Source organism: Trachemys scripta, chromosome 16, assembly GCF_013100865.1.
Source record: "Trachemys scripta elegans isolate TJP31775 chromosome 16, CAS_Tse_1.0, whole genome shotgun sequence".
Lineage (NCBI taxonomy): Eukaryota > Metazoa > Chordata > Testudines > Emydidae > Trachemys > Trachemys scripta.
In genome coordinates, this window is record NC_048313.1 from 5,421,188 (window position 1) to 5,442,007 (window position 20,820).

Here is a 20,820-nt window from a genome sequence, read left to right on the forward strand (position 1 = left end):
ATTTAGCCCAGCACCACCAAGATGTAGTTTGAACTCATTCCCGAAGCCCTCCGACTCGGGACTTGTGCTCGGTTGTCAAGCTCGACAAAGGAGCCACCCGCCCCAGCACGGCAGTCAGGAATGGATCACTATGGGAGTATGACCTCTGTGCCGATCAGGACCGTTTCCCACACAGTACAAATGGGGAAACCGAGGCACAGGAAGGGGAAGCAATACATCCCAACGCTGGAACAGAACCCAGGTCTGTCTCCTAGCCCTGTCACCTCCTGTTCTTAGAGAGCGCCTCCATCCGCATACGTCACATGCTGGATCAAAGGGGGAACCAGCCAAGGATACATATGGGTTCGTTTCAGACGGCAGCCCATTCAGTTCAAATATATTCAGCAAGTCGTAATACTGCCCGTGGGTGTCTCCACACACGGTGACCTTCTCTGTCTGGAAGAAGAGAGGCCGAGAGAGGAGAAGAGGAAAAGGAGACAGAAGAAAAGTAAAACTCAAGCCAGACAGAGCTCCTCTCGCCCTGCAGGATCCCAAAGCACTTTGCAAAAGTGGCTTCAGCCCACCGCAGAGACACAGCCACCTCTGAGGTGGGACGCGGCAGCTGTTTATACTGGGATCCCTCACCCAGCACAGAAACTCAACCACGTCTGGGGTGGAGCGTGGCAGCTGTTCATCCAGTGATCGCTTCCCCATCCACCTCTGGAGGGGGCGTGGCAGGTGTTTAAACAGGGATTGCTCACTGTTCTAATCATTGGGCCTATAAATTTACCCTAATTGCAAGCTCGATTCTAAAAAGTGAGTATATGTTTAATAACCTATAACGATGACTGTTGATGGGAAAAGGTGCCAAAGGGAGACAAAAAGACTGAATCAGTCTAAACCCAAAGGCCTACTGATATAATTCAACGACTGTGTTAAGATCATGCCTGGGAAACAAGTGTGGGACTGGAAATCAACGAACCAAAATTGGCGTGTCGGAAAACAGGCTGAACGGCGGACAAAATAATGAGATGATGGGCTATTCCAGCCATCACACCCTTCCGGGGTCCTCCAAAACAGACTTCAGGGGAGGAGAAAGCTGGCAGCCATGGGAACAATTTCCCAAGACTCATGGTGGATTCTCCATCACCGATAAGTTTTAAATCCAGAACGGCTGGTTTCCCAAAGGATCTGCTCTAAGAATGACTGTGGGGAAGCTCGCTGGCCGGAGTTATGCAGGAGGTCGGACTAGATGACCGCAATGGTCCCTTCTGGCCTTGGAATCTATGAAACCGTGAGGCTGGCTGACTCAGACAGATGCTTCACTATCATGACTGCTACGCCCACCATCTCCTGGGACCCTGGAACGTCATCATCCCAATCCCGAGACCAGACCGGGTCAGAGAGAGGAAGCCAGATGTCACCTCCAGCAGTTCCGGCTAAATCCTGAATACTACCTGGGACTTTGTCTCCTTCCTCCAATGTGCCCTTTCCCTTCCCTACCTTATTTCTTCTCTTTCCTGTCTCTCTCCATTTTCCTTCTGTCTAATGAGTCTGGCTTAGCCGGCCAACACTGCTGTAAGCCTGGGACCAGAAAGAGGCAGCCCAGAGTAAGGCCCTAAACAGCCCGATGCTGGTACGAGTTTGCCAGGTCTCAGAGTGGCTGATCAGACCAGGGGCTGGGCATGAGTTTTTCCAGCAGCGAGGCTGCAAGTGAAAGCCAACCGCAGACAGAAGCTGCCTTTTCTGTCTTTCCTTTTGTGGCTGTTTGTCTGGTCTCCTCTCCTCTTTCAGACTTTAACAGCGGCCGCTCAAGCGCATCTCAACTAACTTTGTCTCTTTTCCCCAAAAGGTACAGTAACTACCATCTGTAATGCCGTCTAAAAGACTGGCAGAGACGGGGAGTTTCTTTCTAAAATCTGTCCAGCTAAAGGGAAGGGGAACAAAGGATGCTGTTAAAATGAAAGCTCGACTTACTATTTTACATTTCAACCTGTTTTTCTGTATCTTGAATAAAAGATTAAAATGCCGTTTAATAATGCGCTTGCCGTGATGCTAAGCAGGCTGCGGTCCCCACACGTTGTTTAATTCTGTTTAATGTTGGACAGTTGCAGGGCCAGGTTAACGCTTTTGACTCGTTGGGCCCATATGCTCCATCTAAATTAATACATCAGTGGTGAAATGCAACCACCTCTGGGGTTGGACATGGCAGCTGATTAACAGGGCACAATAACACTGCACGCATTGAAGACACAAGGAGAAGACTGGGTCCAGTTTGACCAGCAGGAATTTAGGGGGACAAGGCGGGTGAGGTAATATCTTTTATTGGACCACCTCATCTCTCTAATATCCTGGGACCAACACAGCTACAACTATACTGCATCCAGGAATTTAGGGAGGGAGGTTGGAATCACATGCAACTGAATCAACGATAACGGCATCAAGTATGTAACTCAAGAGGAAGACCATGGCCTATTTCAAACAACCCCACCCCTTTGTGGGCTCTGACCCTGGTTACAACAGCAATGGGTGGATCAAAGGACAGACAGGTCAGAGCTCCCACTGCAATCCGGAAAGCTGTTAAACAGCTGTTCAGCCAGCTGCAAACGCTCTCAGATCAGGGTTGGACACCTTTCCCCCTCCCACTCCACTGCCCCATGTTGCAGCAAGAAGCGGCTTAGCCGGCCAGGGATGGATCTCCACTGCTCCAGGGCCCCATACAGGTTAGCCAGGCAAGCGCCAAGGGAGGTGAGGTCAGATGTGGGAGGAGACATGGCATGGATTGAAGAGCTGCTCATAGGCAGTGCAGGCAGGCCGTGGCTCAAGTTACACCACAGGTGTTTTGGCCCCCAAGCAGCCTGTGGGGGTGGGGTATGAAGCCACCGGAGCTTCTGCTCACCCAGCACTGCGGGTTTGGGATCCGAACCCACCCCCCCGTTATACAAAGCACATCCCAGGACCTGCCACCCCCAGGCTGCAGAGAAGGATACCCACCTCTTTTAACGTGGTTTCTACTAGTGTGGGAAGTTTGACAAGCACCTCCTTCACCTGCACCAAGATCTGCCCAAGGAGAAAAGGGAAGAGTTAGCAAGGGCAGGAAATGAACGACACAGCCCTATCTCCAGATACACAGGAGATAGCCCTGTCTCCCGCCCTTTCCCAGCATCTTGCTGGGCGAGTCCCTGGCCTTGCAAACAAGGGGCCTGACGCGCAGGATGGACAGTTCAGCTCCCAGCATGCAATGTGCCATCTCGATGACTCGGAAGCACTGCATGCTGGGACGTGTAGTCTTTGTGGCTCCCTCTATGTTACAGGGTGACACTGGCTGGCTCCATTTTACACCCTGGACTCCTGTCGGCCTGCCGCGGCAGTCTGTGTCACCCACAGCCGGGAAAGAGGATGCCAGCTCCTTCTGAAGAAGAGGCGCAGGATTCCACGCATGAGCCTCCCGCCCTATGGCAGGGCGGGCGGGCAATTACCTGATAGGCACATTTTCTGTGGAGTTTCTTTTGATCCTTGTACCACTGCATTAACTCCTTCATGAACGCTAGCGTCACCTTCCCGTTGTCCAGTTTGGGGCCACTGTACTCGTCCTCGATGGCTGGCAGACGCGGAGACGGGAGGAGAGCAGAATCACTCGTTAGCAACAGGATGGCACCCAATAATCCTGAGCCCTGCGGGCACTGCCCCACCCGCCTCCGCTGCTTCCACGGGCTGCCCGCTTCCACCCAGCTGCACCCTACACATCCCCAGCTGCACAGAAATCCACTCCTTCGTGCATCAGCTCCAAGTGCTTAAGAGCCGAAGCTGCCAAAGGCAGTGTCGTCAGGGGACTGATCCTGCCAGAGGCGGAGTCCCCTTGATTCCCACTCCAGAGGGCGCTCGACGCAGCATGGGATGAAGCCCCATCGGCTCAAACAGGCCCTGGAACCAAAGACATTCACCTGACAGAGGGACAAGCCACTGATCAAAAACCCTCCATGAATTGTCCAGGGGAGCCTGGTAGAGGAGACTGAGCTGGGACAGGCAGAGAAGCGGATTAGGTGCATGTTTTGGGCACAGGAGCTGCTCTCAGGTAGGAAGAACTGATTCCTACCACAAGCACAAAGCTCTGCTGAGCTGAAATCAACACAGGGGCAGATGGTCCTGTAGCCATTTGCTCGGTAAAGGGGCCGGCACTCAGAATTTGTAAGCGCTCCTTTTCCCCGAACGTTGAACAACAAGGGCAATTAACCACTGGAACCAACTCAGAAAGAAGGGGTGGATTCTCCATCTCTCGATGGCTTGCAGTCAAGACCTTTCCGGAAGAGACACTTAGCCCATCATATGTTAAGGGACTCAGCACAGGGGTAGTGGGATGGGTGTTATACAGTAGATCAGACCTAACAATCCCTCCCGGCAACAAAGTTGAGGAATCGGTGCCCCCAAAGGGTCAGAATTTCAAGAGATCTCAGCACCCAATCGCATGAGCTCTTCAGAAAAATCTGGCCTAGGTGATGTTTTGCTCTGATGCTGGAGTCAGAAAATCCTGTTTCCTTGTAATTTTTCCAGCTGGAGGGCTATTTATAGACACCCTGGGATCACTGCTTTAACGGCTCAGCTTTTCCCAACCGCTGCTGCCTAGTTACTTATTGGCCTTTCCCCATATTATCTGTATGACTGTAGCACCTTGGAACCCACCCCATTCCCTCAGCTCAGCAAGACAGGAATGCTGGTCCAATTCCCAACAGCGTGTGTTCGATTTACACAAGCAGTGACTTTTACTGTCCTGCACGACAAAGTTCACTTATGGGTGAGGGAAGTTAACCGCAGTTTGTGGAGTCAGGTCTGACTCAGAGAACCAAAAAATTGGAAGTGAAGAGCCCCAATCAACCAGAGCTAATCCAGTGGCTCCCGGCCAGCTGTCTGCCCTGCAATACATGACAACACATCTACTATCTACCGCAGACACACCCTTGAAAGCAAAGAAGTGAAAAGGAGTGAAACTATCAGCGGCGCTCCATCCCCTTTACGCAGAAGAGCCAAAGTGGTTTAAAGGGGCCTAAACCCCACCAGATCCAGCCAGGCCAGGATTCTCCCCGGTGCAGGCACTGTGGAAGACAGCTGTAAGGCTGTCAGCAGAGGACCCTTTCAGAAGCGCTGGCATAAGGGGGTGTTGGGGTCAGGACGCAACCTATAGTGCTGTGACTTAGACTGGCCCCCAGGACTATCTAAGATATGCCGGTGGGGCCTTTCCAGCCCCTGAAGCACCCCAAGATTGGGAGGGCATAAAAGTGGCTCAAAGCCACCTTAGCACCCCCCTACTCTCAGCTGTACCCTAGCTCTCAGTAGACCCCCCAAAGGCACCCGGAGTTTGTATCTTCTACTCCTCCAGCCAGACACCCCGCTCCACAGCCAATACACCACAGCCTTCGCAGTTCCCCCAAACACACCCTATGAAGGACACTGCCAAGTCACGGATTGTATAAATCTGGCGCTCTCTGGTTGGAAGAGGACACACATTCCTCTCTTGCCATGCCGACTGATTGGGTTGACACAGGACCAGGCTGACAAATCTAAGACCCCAGAATGTCTGTAAATAGCCCGGAAGCCAGAAGGTTACGAGGAAAAATGATTTGGGTGATTCATCCATAAAAAAAAAAGGGGGGGGGGGAAGAGAGCAAAGCCAAGCCACCTCACCTGCGTGGTGTGTGAAATAGATGGCTTTGATCCTACAGCCTGGTTCCCCGAGCCACCAGACTACCTGGGCCTCTTCCTGAGACATCTGAAACATCAAGGGGAAGAGGGAGCCTTTTGCTCTTATAAATGAAGCAAATTTGATCGAAGTCGCAGACAGAAAACAGCCCACAATGCTCTTCTGGCAGAACCCCTTTTTACAAGCTCGGCACGGCACTCACTCCGAGGGGCTACCAGTTGAGTCTGGTTTCCAGAGTCGGGAAGCCTGCGTCCCTGTCACGGGCCCTTCTGATACTTGCAGGAGAATGGGGGAGAGGGTTACAGCCCCTGATCGGGACTTGGCAGAGGCGAGTTTAATTCCTGCCTCCGCCATGAACTCGCTGTGTGGTCTGGGGCAAGAGTTTTCAGAAGTGACTACACGCAGGTTTTCATTAAATCAACAGGAGTTGGGTGGCTCAGTCCCTCAGGGCTGGGTTTTCAAAGATGTTTAGGAGCCTAAAGATGCAGCTAGGTGCTTAACTAAGGTGGGATTTTCCACAGTGCCTGGGCAGGTGAGGTGCCAAAACCCCCATTGATTTCACCTGCTTAGGTGCCTCTGAAAATCCCACTAGGTGCCAATCTGCCTCTTTAGGTGCCTAAATCCCTTTGAAAACCTGTCCTAAGGGTCTGAGGCGCCCGAGTCTCCATGACTTTGGATGTTTTACAAATGGAATTAAGGCACTTTTGAAAGATTTATCCCTAATCTTTCTGGGTCTCAGCTGTTCATCTGAGAAACAGGGATAGCGATTGTTCCTTTTTCCCTCACCTCATCTGTTCAGACTGCAAGCTCTCACAGGCAAGGACTGATTCACTGTGTACGTGCACTGCCTGGCAGAACGGGGGCGCTGATCCCTAGCACATGTTAGTGTATAGATAGATTCAAAAGCAACCAGGATTTTCCAGCTTCCGATCCTGGGTTTTAGTCATGAATCAGCAGCCTTTGTGGTCAGGGTAACACCACCCTGAACCTGCCCCAATTCTCTGTAAGGATGCCAGAGGCACATGGGATCCGGCTTTCTCGGAATCCTACACACATATTCCTCTCCAGCAACGTCCTTGCAGTCTCAAGCCAATCACACACACAAGGTGATCGTGGCGTGAGAGCCCAGATTAAAACTACACGGAGCAGAGGTGACACAGAGGCCAACTAGCTATTATATTAGGCCCAGAGCCACACCTTTTGGTAGCTGCGTTCATGAGACATGCATCATTCACGAGGCACTTATGGCAAGATATCCATGCAATAGGAAGCAAGACCAGATCATAGTCTCCTCTGACTTCCTGTACAGCGCATGCCGGAGTATTTCCCCTGTACCGAGCCTAATCCCTTGTGTGGGACTGAGGCGTCTTTCAGCAAGGCAGCCGGGCTGGACTGGGAGACATCAAGGCCTGGAGAACCCACCACTTCCCTGAGCTGTTTGTTCCAGTGGTTTTGGCGCCAATTTCCAGCTGGAATTTCTCCGGCTTCACCTGCCAGCCATTGGTCCCTGTTCTGCCTTTCTCCACAGACATCAGAGCCCTTCATTTCCTGGCTCTTTTCTGCACCCTCGACAATTCTGCGCCATCCTTTTTTAAAATGCAGGCACCAGAGCTTGGACGCAGGATCCAGCGTCGGCTCGCCAAGGCCGGGTACAGAGGGAAAAGCCCCTCCCGGCCCCTACTCACTATCCCCGTTTCAATATCCAAGGGTTCCATTAGCCCGCTGTGCCCCAGCGCTGCTCCGGGAGATCGTGGTAACTGCCCCTCCCTCAAGTTAGCCAGTTCTCCCCCAGCACCCCTGGAATCCATGTGACCAGAGAAGCCAGACCCGGAGCCCCGCAGCCCAACTCACTCATGCTCTCTATGTCCAGGGAGTCGACCACAGAGCGCTTGTGCTCGTCACTGGCAATGGCGCGCTCAAATGCCTTCTGCTTCACGATCTTGTTGCACTCCTGATACTTCATCTTGGCGTCTTTGTCGTTTGGCTTCACCTTCACCACCTGGAAGGGGGAAAGCACAGAGTCCATTACAGGCCAGCGTCAGGCAGGAGGGAGAAACGGAGGGAAAGGCAGACAAAGGGGCATGACAAGTAGAGGCCGGGGGAAGTGTGAGACTTGGCATTAGGCTAGGAGGCAGGACTCCTGGGTCCTATCCCCAGCTCTGGGCGGGGATTGGGGCCTAGTGCTTAGAGCAGGGCAGGCTGGGAGGCAGGACTCCTGGGTTCCCCTAGCTCTGTAGTGCTGGGCACACCGCTTAATCTCACCCACTGAAAACACGGTGACCCCCTTAAAAGGCACCGTCATTATTGTTTGAGGGAGGCGGGGCCTGCGCCCCACCTAGTGGCACTATAACGCTGCTGGGGGAACCATGAGCAGGCGGGACCTGGACACACATGGGGCAGAAGTTAGGGGGCTATTTTTCTGGACATCACCGCACCTGTGTGTCCCAAACGATGGGACCTCTCCCTTTCCCCGGGGAGACAGTTCAGTCTAGCCTGCCTGACTGATGGGAAACATTCCCCAGGACAGGGGCTAAAGATCCCTTTGTTCAGTTCATCCCAGTCCTACCTGTCCCCCACCCCGTTTCAACCCATCACCTTCCTGGGTGCAGACGCCCTCCACGGCTAGCTCTGCTCTCAGCTACACCCAGGTGACGTTACCGACCAGGTGTTGGCAAAGGCAGAACTCGAGGCAGAGCGTTGCAACGCCGGAGGGGACCGTGGCGCTGACGCTGGGTTCCCAGCAGAGCTCCCCGGCTCGCACTCACCGTCTCATAGTCACGCAGGGCGGCCTTGAACTTGCCCAGGGCCATGTTGCTGGTCGCCCGCCGATAGTAGCCTTTGATGTACTTCTTGTCCAGCTCGATGGCCTTGGTGGCGTCGGAGAGCGCGTAGCCATAGCACTCTGTCCGCAGGTAGGCCAGGCTGCGGTTGCCGTAGTAGATGGCATTGGAGGGGTTCAGGTCGATGGCCTCGCTGTAATACTTCACAGCGTTCTCGTAGTCCTTGCCTGGTGGGGGAGCAGAGCAGAGACGGGGCGTCAGCGGGATGACCAGGACCGAGCAGCACCGGGGGACCCAGGAGCATTTCGTGGGGGTAACAGATCCATTCAGGGGCAGCAACAGCAGCAGGAGGCGGCCTACAGCCCTGGGCTGTCCCCGAGCTCTCTCTGATGCGCCAGTCAGGATCGAGGGCACGAGTCAGCAGAACTGAAGTTCCCCCACCTCAGCAGTGACAGTGCAGGGCACTCTCCCCAGGGCACTGCCAGCTACCTCCCCAGCAGTGCCAGCCAGGACTTCCAGAGGGGGTGAGCCTGCCTGCCCCAGCCCTGGCAAGCCAACAGGGCCCCTTTTCCACTCCTGCAGTGCCTCCCCACTGTAAAGGTGGCACCTACGGGTCCATCCAGCGTTCACAACAGCCCTCAGGCACCCAGGGCTCCCCTGCACCTCTCCAGAACTCAAGCCGTCCCCCGGCGATTTTGCCAGAACGTGGCCGGGGGCCCCTCCCCACCCTGAAGCAGAGCATGTTGGGATTGGCCCAGCCCCACAGTGCTACATCTCAGGCCCAGAGAGGAAGGCAGAGCCTATAAAGCCTTCGTCCACCCCCAGCCCCCTCAGAGAGGCGTTCTGAAGTACAGTGGAGTAGAGGGAGAGAGCCTGGAGCATGGGGCCTGGGGCAAGACCTGATGCTTGAACCACTGTCAGCAAAGCCAGGCCATGCTAGGAGCCAACGTCAGGCCCTGTCATCAAACAGACACTTGCTTACAAGTTCACCATGCGGCACACGAACTTGGCAAAGCTCCGCTAGCCGTGCCTGAGACCCAGGTGCTCCTGAAGCCTAGGCACTGGGTGTTCATGTAAACACATCCCAGAAGAGAAGACTCACCCAGGTCCACCCTAATCGAGCACAAGATAAGATGGTTTGACAGAAGTGATGAATCGGGATGTTTTGTCCGAGACATCAGCAGCAAGGGACAAGGGGCGGTAACCGATGTCAGGAAGCACAGAAGGTGGTACGTAAGATGTTTGTTCACCGTACCAATATCAACGTACCACCCCCGATTCTTCGTGCTGGCTTAGGGGACAACTTGACGTTGAACGTGCTGGTACCTTGTCACGAGTGCACCCGTGCAGCGTATGGGACGCTGATCACGTGCTTTGGAGACAATAAACTTGGCCGAGCCTTTCTGCCACCGAACCGAGCCAGTGGGCTTTCTGGGTAGTACTACTGAGGTCTGCTGAACCAACTATCTGTGCAGAGATGGGACAGCATGCAGTGAAAACTCACACGTACGTAGATGTGCAAAGCGAACACGCGTTCAAAAAGGACAGTGAGGAAACGTGGCCTGGAGTCTGTTCAGTGGACTCACACTTAGACTTGATGCATTAAAGATTAATGAACTAACTGCTTTAGTGGGAACCATTCAAAAATTGTAATGAATTTCTGTTGGGGAGACACAAACGTTCCCAGTTGCTGCAAGAGGTGGGAATCCATTTGGAGGAGGAGCTGTTGCTTTTTCGAACACTACTGGGCTCTTTAAGTACCCACACATTTGGGTTTGAGAATAACGTTACTCAAATGATTACTCGGGTAACTCAAAACCATCCTGTGATGTAGGAACATCACGGGGAATTGCACCTGCAGGAGTGCTTTCAACGTAAGCTGCACTCAGAGAAGTGTGAAAACTAATGAAAGGAAAACAAACTACAGATGCCCCCCAGGTTACGCAAACCCAACTTACGCAAATCCGCACTTACGGAAAAAGTTCCATAACCTAGAAATAGGAAGGTTTTGTTTGTTTGTTTTTTTGGCGTAATGGTCAGGTATACATTTCCGACTTATGCAAAATTCAAGTTACGCAAGGCGTTCCGGAACGGAACGCTTGCTTACGTCGGGGAGCGTCTGTAAAGTCATTATTGGGACTAATTCGGACGTGTACAAAGGTGTGACAATCTACCTTCCCTGGTAGAGTTCTATAAACTGTACAGGAACGGACGGGCCTGAGATTAAACACAAGCCACTATGGCAAAGATTAGAGAACCTGGCAATGAGCTATTAAAAAAGGAAAGTCAGAAGAGTTCAAATAAAGTCACATTAAAAAAAAGGGGGCCACTGCAGTGGGGGAAACGAACAAGCAGATAGATTAGCCAAAGCAGCAGCAATTGAGGATACTGTGTGTGAAACCACCCCTGTAGCTGTAACCACCCATGCTCGGGCAAGGGAAGAACAAAAGAGAAGTAGAGAAAATCAGGAAGGAACACGGACGCTGCCGAAAATGCAAGATGACTTATCAAGCAATGGATTTCAGAATGCCCTTCAAAGCGGCACGGGGTTGCAATAAATAAAAAAGAATTTACTCTTGGCCAATCCAGAGAACGACTGGGTTTTAGTAATTCCACAGCAACGACAACATTTATCGGTGAGCTGGATACGTGACTCTCTTGGAGGGGGACACCCCAAGTTAGAAGAGGCTATAGGCTGGTGGCCAAGGATATGGGAAGACATGGAAATGCATACACACCGCTGCTTAACATGTGCAAAACAAGATCCTGCACAACGAAAAAGAAGAGGTGAGCTAATGCATCAGGCTTCGAAAGGGCTGTTCTGAAGCCTGCGGGTGGATTTTGTAGGGCCACTGCCTATAACATCTAGGAAGAACTGATTTTTGTTTGTCATTGTGGATCGTTTCAGTAAGTGGGTGGAGGCATTCCCCACAAGAAAGGAAGGTAGCAATCTCACTACAAAGCCTTGATGAGAGAAGTATTTCCTAGATGGGGTTTACCTCACAGTGTCGATTCTAATAATGGGCCAGCATTTATTGGACGTGTACCAAAGCATGGGAGCTCGGACTGGTATTCCCTTACCATTGCATATCCCATACCACCCTCAGGCCAGAGGACAAGTAGAAAGAATAAATAAATCTCTTAAAATTGAGTTATCTACGGTATGTGATGAACTAGGCACAAATTGGGATCTGGATCTCCCATGGGTGCCCATGAGAATCCGTAGTCGTCCAAACCATACGACTGGGCTTAGGCCACATAAAATACTGTTTGGAAGGCCTATGCCTGCATCAGAAAATCTATTATATCCCCCAGATTGGGAAGCCATAGCAGCATTGGCCACAAAAACCTGGATGAATAGTTTTAAATATTGACTGGGCCCGGTCCAGGGGTCAGCCGCAGCACCAGCAAAAAGTGAATCAAGCCTTTCATGAAAATAGTGGCAATTAGGGACTAACTAATGGTTAAAACTGTCCCACCACCCAAAAAGAATGGAATGGCCCGGTCCATATCAGACTATAAATAAACTGGAACCATCACTGTACCTGGTCAAAAGAGAGAACCAACCTTGGTGGAAACACGCCATGCAGTTCAAAGAGTTCAGGGCTTAAACTGTATGTTTTATTAAATTTGGGCCTATGGGCCGTATCGGCGCCCCGGGCATTAACACAAGTAGCTTGGAATCAAATGGCAACCGTTGAATTAAGTAGGCCTTATCCTGTCAGACAAGTTAACTGGAAAAGCATGAATATGGTGGAAAATAGACAAGGTACTAACTATTTGGTGAAATAATAGATAAACAACAATATGGAAAATGGAACAGGAAGGAAAGAAAACACTCTAGATGCTGGGTCCAAAGGTTGGATGGACAAGTGCCGGGCCTATATCCAACCAAATCCTAGTTTGGTTTTTTTGGAAATCCCATGACAGAGGATGAAATTTTGTTTGAATTGGATGTGGAGTGCTGGCAGGAAAATGGCTTTTGCCCTTTCCAATGTACCTCAATCAAATAAGGTTTACAATACATACAATTAAGCCGCTTTAAAAAAAAACAAAAAAAAACAAGAAGTGATTGTTTTTGTTTTCACAGGTCATGAAATTAATCTGGATACGAGGACTTCTGAGGGTAATGGTAGTGATCCAACATGCAGAGGGACTGGCTAACGCCCAAAGACTAAACCAGACACGTTCCGTGACCAGAGAATTTGGGTAGAAATTTCAAATAATCCCACTGAACTGGAAGCGGCCAGCCAAGATCATCCTGCAGTAACGGTTCTAAATGTAACATGTGAAACAGAAGGAAGGCTGTAGTCAGGCTACGTCATCAAAGAGTGGCTGAGGGGCCGGCAGCAGAGTTCCGGGCGCGGGGCGTTAGCGGGGAAGCCTGGACCCGGGGCGGAAGCTGGGATGCCGGGTGCGGGCAGCAGTGGAGCCCCGCGTAAGCCGTGGGGGTGCTGCAGCACACCCCTCCGCACCCCTAGTTTCCTGCCTATGTGAACTCCTTAACAGTTAATGTTTAACCGATAGAATTTTAACAGGTTAAACTGTTACTATTTTTAAATCCTATTTACATCCCTAGCCGTTACCCGTACTTTAGCTCCCCACACTGACTCAGCTGTTACAGAAAACACTGACACACCTGCAATTAACAGCCCCATTGTACAGGAATCCCCGCAAGCTAAGGAAAAGGAAACCGGAATTCAGGAGAGGGAACAAGTCTCACAACACATCAAAGAGTGGAACGTCCAATTACAGCAATAGTACGGGATAACCTTACTTTGCCGTCTAATATAAAATCATACCCAGGTGAGAATGCTGATGTAGCAGTTGATTTTATTTTAAAGCCGTCAACCCAGTCACGAACCAGGTGGAAAGAATAATTAAAACATACAGGGCCTTGACAGAGTAACTTTTATCAACGTAGAGGATAAGTGCAGTGCATCCATTTGTATTAATTATCTCCAGTTGGAAGATGAGGCTTTATACACAGGAATTTGGGTAACGTTTCCAGGTATTAGCAAATATATTTATCATGTGAGGGTGTTACGGACCTGTCCGACCGTGGTACCGATCTTATCCCCGCAACTTAGTCTACCACTATCCCTGCTCCATCAATGAAATCCCCACATTTGCAACCGTGGCCGGAATTGGGCATCTTCCTAATCCTAGCACTGAGTTCCTGGTGGAAAATGTGGGATGGATGGATGGATGTGCCACTCAAATTATAATTTCACCGGTATGGCTATGCACATCCACCAATACGACTGGTTTAATACAGAGATTAGGGTACAGATACAATATTGGAAAGGTTTTCAAAATCCTTTAATGAAGCGACAAGGATGGGAAAAAAAGACGTGTCACAGACGCAATGTGGGGAGGCTCAAGCCTCGGCCTGTCTGTATGGAAGAGAGGAGATATTGAAAACCTACATCTAAAAATGAACAGCATCATCAATGGGGTAGGAAAGGCAGTGAAAACTGGGCGACGTATTCACCTGTTGCTTTATCAACACGCAATAACGATCGATAACATACATTTCATTGCTCCCGGGTTTGAATACCTCAACGCCACTATCCTTTCAATGACTTACGCCTGAATGAATTCTGTGCCAAAAATTAAAAATTCTGCACCAAAAAAATAAAAATTCTGCACACATTTTAAAATTCTGCAATTTTTTTGTCAAAGTAACGCAATATAATCAAGCTGGTTTCAATTATTATGGTAATTTACTTAAACTATAATACAATACATGAAGAATGGGAGTGGGGAGCATTGGCAGAAATTTCCAAACCCCCTCTGTCTAATAGTAATGTAGCTAGTATTGACCCTTTACTTCTAGTTATTAGCCAACAAATAAATGCAGCCGTATGCTCAGTGTTACATCACAGGAAACTGAAGAGCAAGTGTGGGCTGGTGACTCAAACTCACCCTTTATATTGGCTATTGGCCATCTCCAAAAAGATCAGCAGCAAACAGTTCATGGAGCACATTTTGATAGGAATTTTTTTCAGCCCAAAAATGTAGACCAGTTCTAATCACTAAAGCACCACAAGCATTTAAAAGGCCATACTCTGGCAATGTAAAGGACTCTTGAAATTTTTACACCCGTTTTATACTCCTGGGGGAATTCACTAAGAATAATGGGAACAATTCACTAAGCGGGCAGGCTGCTACATTCTGCTCTGCCTGAGGGAACAGAGCCTGCCCACCCCACGCATACCTCTTCAGAACCATCCCCAAAGCCCTGCCCTTCCATGCCGAGCATGCCCATGCCGCAATAGCAAGCGAGAGGGACAGTGTCTCTCTCTCTCACACACACGACTGCCCAGCCTCCCCTCCTCACCTAGTGGTGATTTACATTTCTGCCGGCTGCTCTGAGTGCCCAAACCAACCTGCCTGCACTGCTGGGCAGGGAGCGCATGACCACTCTTGCAGCTTCCCTTTGCTTCCCCGTCAGAAGTCATTTTTCTGCGGGGAAGCAAAGAAATATGCGGGGACCATGAATTCTGCACGCGTGCAGTGACGCAAAATTTCCCCAGAAGTAAATAATCAATAGTTTGGAAAATAATGATGTTTTATTGGCAGTGGCTTGGGCAACCTATGGAGATAGGGTAACTGAAATAATCAAACAAGGGTTGTTACATATAAGGCTACAAAAATGGCCCTGCTTATTAAATGGCACCGCTTTTATAAAACAGATACAGGAGCAGGAAATAAAGAATATTACCCCAGATTTCTTACAATTTGTTTTCTAGACAGTAGTAAGAAGAGTAAAAATATTCAAATTATGATGGCTGTCCCAAGGTGGACCCAAGCTCCAGTAAAGGTATCTTACGCCAACAGTGTAGGAACCTTAGTAAACAACACTTATGTGCAACCCTATTGTAGTGTGCCAGGGTGGATTTGATTTAAATCAAATTGATTTAAATTATGATTTAAATCACTAGTCAGGAGAACTCGATTTAATCATGGATTTCTACATAAAAGTGCATACTTGTTGGGTGTTGTAACCTTAATACATATTCTTAACCGGTAGAGGAACTTCATTAAAATATTCCCAAACTGGGTCTCTTTTATGGCCTGCTGCCATTATAGGTTTTCCCTTCTAGTGAGAGAATGGTATGGTAGATCTCAAATCAATGAAGACTACACTCAGAAAGCCCTCAAGACTTCTGGAATATGCTGCTCAGTTTCACTTTTGTTTCTATTGCCTGTCCCTCCCTTCTCACATTTATCTCCAGACTTCTTCTCCTTGTCCAGATCTATTCCGCCCCCAACAATCTTCTGTTAATTGAACTTTTTGAAACTTTACACTTTTAGAGAGGGGTAAGGGATTGACTCTGTACATAAATCTGCAGAGGGACAATAGGGTTGAGGTCTCTTATTTCTCATCTCCATATTATTTATTTATTTAAAAACATTTTTGCGGTTAACAATCATGTTATCTCTGGAAACACAAATACACAGTTTGAGAACTGCAAAACTAAGCATCTCTGAGGGTATCTTCTAGACTGAGCACTGAGTCCCATTGGGTAGATAGAAAGATTAACCTAAATAATCTATACAGAAGCCCCTGGAACCACATAAAATTGGGTCCCTAATCCATGAACTATTGGAACTCCTTTACAAAACTTTTCTTAAACATGACATGAATATATTGTCTTATACTATAGAATTAGAATTTATAATCCCTATTCCATGATGAGATATCTTTGAGCTATAATGTATCTTAATTAAAACTATCTTTAGATAGGTTCTTTCCTCAAAAAGCATTTTATGAAAAAATTCTATTTAAATTAAAAAATCTGATTTTGTTTACATTTTTTAAAAAAATCATTGATTTTTATCCACCCTGGTGTGCACCTGGTGACAGAAATAGGTTCTGAAATCAACCAGGCTGGCTGCACAAAGAATAATGGGTGGTAGCTGTGTGAATGCTACGCGACTATTGACATTAACAGTACAAAAAATGGCTGGCCTTGACTGGTACAGAAAGAATTGGTCAAGGATTTGGTTTGTGCATTGGGAGACATCAGCAGCAAGGTACAAGGGGAGGTAATAAGCAGATGTCAGGAAGCACGGAAGGTGGTATGGAAGAAGCTGTTTGTTTCATCCCATAAATATCAAGGTACCACCCCTTGATTCTTTGTACTGGCTTAAGGGATGACTTGACGTTGAACTTGCTGGTACCTTGTCACCAGCATACATGCAGTGCACCTGGGCAGCATATGGGACGCTGATCACGTGCTTTGGAGACAATAAACTTAGCCGAGCCTTTCTGCCACCAACCCGAGCCTGTGGGCTTTCTGGATAGCACTGTTGAGGTCTGCTGAACCGACTATCGCTGGGACAGCCTACGAAGAAAACTCACACGTTCGCCAACTGACAACACACAGAGCCCCTCGCACGCTGACCGCTTCCTCCCAGAGAGATCAGGCTGAAGTCACCGAACAGCCCCCCAAAATACCCTGCAGAGCCTGGACAGCCCAGAGTTGGGGTACATCCACACTACCCGCCGGACTGGCGGGTAGTGATCGATCTATCTGGGATTGATTTATCGCGTCTCGTCTAGACACGATAAATCGATCCCCGAACGCGCTCCCCATCGAATCTGGAACTCCACCGCTGCGAGAGGCGGAAGCGGAGTCGACGGGGGAGCGGCAGCCGTCGATCCTGCGCCGCGAGGACGCGAAGTCAGTCAGTCTAAGTCGATCTAAGATACGTCGACTTCAGCGACGCTATTCTCGTAGCTGAAGTTGCGTATCTTAGATCAATCCACCCCGGTGTAGACCAGGCCTTGGACACAAAGTCTGGAGGTTGTGTCCCTTGCTGAGGACTAGGCACCCAGCTCCTCCTCTCCCAGCAGAGCCCTGGCTGACTGCTGCTTTCCCACTGGACACAGCAGCTGCTGTATTTGGAACACTCGCTCGCTGGCTGGCACCCCATTCTACATGGAGCAACCTGGCATGGACAGATGCCCAGCCTGGGCACCCCCGCCTCCCCACCCATCACCTTTTAAATGAGGTCACTGGTCAACACAGAGGTCACTGAAATCAGGGAAGGGCACAAGCTACCCCATCGCACTGAATCCAGCATGGCACTCTGGCCCAGACCGTCCCTTCACTATGGCGATTCCTCCAGGGCTTTGTCCCGTTCCGATACAATTTCCATCCTTTCCTGGGGTTGAGATCCTGTTATCCAGGAAACTTCTCCCTGATACTCACCCCTCGCTTTGCTTCATCCCCTTGTATCGCAGTAACGTTCTCTGCCATGAATGCGATTAGGTCATTATGTACCACGCCCCCACCTGTGGTCATTTGGCCAAACTTTCCCTCTCTCGGCCTTTCCCTATAAATCCGTTCCCGTCTACCCCCTTGACCGTTTGTTTGCTTTTCTCTGAAATCACTGCAATCTTATTGACACCCTCTTAGCACTGACGCCTCCAGACATTAATACCGTATATTTTAAAGGGCTGTGAAGGAAGCCCCCTAGTGGCTGATTCATTGCAAGTCACAAACCAGAAGTTTTATCAAACCAAAAATAGGAACTTGGATAAGATGACTTTAGCAAAGCTTTTGATACGGTCTCCCACAGTGTTCTTGCCAGCAAATTAAAGAAGCATGGCTTGGATGAATGGACTATAAGGTGGATAGAAAGCTGGCTAGATTGTCGGGCTCAACGGGTAGTGATCAATGGCTCGATGTCTAGCTGGCAACCGGTATCAAGTTGAGTGCCCCAGGGGTCGGTCCTGGGGCCGGTTTTGTTCAACATCTTTACTAGTGATCTGGATGATGGGATGAATTGCACCCTCAGCAAGTTCGCAGATGACACTAAGCTGGGGGGAGAGGTAGATATACTGGAGGGTAGGGATAGGGTCCAGAATGACAAATTGGAGGATTGGGCCAAAAGAAATCGGATGAGGTTCAACAAGGACATGTGCAGAGTCCTGTACTTAGGAAGGAAGAATCCCATGAACCGCTACAGGCTGGGGACCGACTGGCTAAGCAGCAGTTCTGCAGAAAAGGTCCTGGGGATTACAGTGGACAAGAAGCTGGATATGAGTCAGCAGTGTGCCCTTGTTGCCAAGAAAGCCAACAGCACATTGGGCTGTATTACTAGGAGCACTGCCAGCAGATCGAGGGAAGTGATTATTCCCCTCTATTTGGCACTGGTGAGGCCACACCTGGAGTATTGTGTCCAGTTTTGGTTCCCCCACTACAGAAGGGATGTGGACAAACTGGAGAGAGACAAGCGGAGGGCAACGAAAATGATTAGGGGGCTGGAGCACATGACTTATGAGGAGAAGCTGAGGGAACTGGGGTTATTTAGTCTGCAGAAGAGAAGAATGAGGGGGGATTTGATAGCAGACTTCAACTACCTGAAGGGGGGTTCCAAAGAGGATAGAGCTTGTCTGTTCTCAGTGGTGGCAGATGACAGAACAAGGAGCAATGGTCTCAAGTTGCAGTGGGGGAGGTTTAGGTTGGATATTAGGAAACACTATTCCACTAGGAGGGTGGTGAAGCACTGGAATGGGTTACCCAGGGAGGTGGTGGAATCTCCAACCTTAGAGGTTTTTAAGGCCCGGCTTGACAAAGCCCTGGCTGGGATGATTTAGTTGGTGTTGGTCCTACTTTGAGCAGGGGATTGGACTAGATGACCTCCTGAGGTCTCTTCCAATCCTAATATTCTATGATTCTATAATACCTCTCTCTTGTACAGCACTTTTTATCCCTAGATCTCAAAGCGTTTCCCAATACTTAATGTACATACTCTCACAACACCCCAATGCGGCAAAGCCCAGAGAGGCAAAGTGACTTTCCAAGGTTACACAGGGAGACTGTGGCAGCACAGAGAACTAGGCCTGCATCTCTACAGTCCTAAACTAGAGTGCCACGATCACTGTGCCATCCTTCCTCTACACACGTTTAACTTCGACCATTAGAGCAACTCCACGGAACTCAAGGGAACCAGTCACAACGCGTGGAACTTTGTGTGTGCAGTTTAGGGGCTTCACTTCTAGTAAAGACATACCTGATCACGTGATCTCACCAGACGCTAAGCCAGGTGATCGCTTCTAGACAAATATACTTCCCTATTGCTGCTCTCCATACGTCGGTTAGACACAAGTCAAAGCATTTTTTAGAAGTGTTATCAGCAAGAGCCAAATCGCTGACTGATGGGGAAGAACCTTCTGCTCTGATCAGTTAGTTCCACCATTGCATCTTCCTCTGAAGCAGCTGGTACTGAGCACTGGGGAGAGATGGGAAACTGGAACTACCCCCCATTAGGTCTGATCCAGTTTGGCATATCCACTGTTCCTAGAGTCAGTGGCGGTGACAGGGTTTGTTTAAGTTCCAGGATGGGAAGCACAGACTTCCTCATACTCCTCCATCCTGCCTCAGAGAGATCATATCTAGAGGTAAGAGCAGTACCTGGGGTTGGGGAAATGACTTCCAGTCTCCCCCTGAAGGGTAAAGAAATGGCTGACGAAGAGCAAGGAAGAAAGGAGGCTATCTCCTGCTGAAAAGCTCTCAAAGCTGAGGAGATGGGGTCTCTTCAGCACAAGGCCAGCCACACACTCCCCATGGACAGAAATTCAGGGCTAAGGACAAGTGGCCTTAAAGAGCTCACACACATGGCCTATTCCAAGAGGGCCGTGTTTGCTCTCAGACTGGACATTAACCCCTCCAAATACGGAAAGAGGGAAGTTAAGCAAAGCAACAATTGAGTTAAAGTATTTCTTCAGGCGGCTCCCAGCTGGCAGGGCACAGCCAGTCTCTTCCTGTTTATGCCAAAGAAACAGGACAGGCGGCTTCTGAAGCATTCAGAACCAAGCCACAAGGTGGGAACCTATAGGAACCAGTGCCCTATTTGTGACGTCCATCCGCAATGTCTTCCCTCTCCCGCCAGTCGCTTCCTCCAATAATTTATTTCATCTCACTCACTATTAAGCTCAGCTCCACAAATCCTCCCCTGAGAGAATATGCCCTCTGTTGCATCAGATGGTACTGCCCTCACCTCACCTCAGGACTTGTCTACACATGAAAGTCACTCTGGAATTAGGTAGGGTGTGAATTTAAAGCAGAACAGCCATTCAGGAATAACTCCATGTGTGCACGCTCTTATCCAAGCACAAGAGGGCCTTGCTCTGGTTTGGCTTAATCCATTTCCAAAACAGACTAAGGGTACATCTACACTACAGGGGGGAGTCAATTTAAGATACGCAAATTCAGCTACGTGAATAGCGTAGCTGAATTCGACGTATCGCAGCCGACTTACCCCGTTGTGAGGACGGCGGCAAAATCGACTTCTGCGGCTTTCTGTCGGCGGCGCTTACTACCACCTCCGCTGGTGGAGTAAGAGCGC

The 20,820-nt window shown here is 49.6% G+C and overlaps 1 protein-coding gene across 1 annotated transcript in view; it reads right to left on the reverse strand.

The window, feature by feature from the left end:
• Positions 1-20,820, reverse strand: part of LOC117888690 (serine/threonine-protein phosphatase 5) — a 43,859-nt gene that overhangs the window by 20,105 nt on the left and 2,934 nt on the right. Inside the window, exons 2-6 of the mRNA XM_034792312.1 lie at positions 8,440-8,681; positions 7,526-7,673; positions 3,459-3,580; positions 2,974-3,039; positions 337-435 (exon numbers count right to left, since the gene is read on the reverse strand). Coding sequence (XP_034648203.1) covers positions 337-435; positions 2,974-3,039; positions 3,459-3,580; positions 7,526-7,673; positions 8,440-8,681 — 677 coding nt within the window. The remainder of the gene's footprint in view (positions 1-336; positions 436-2,973; positions 3,040-3,458; positions 3,581-7,525; positions 7,674-8,439; positions 8,682-20,820) is intronic.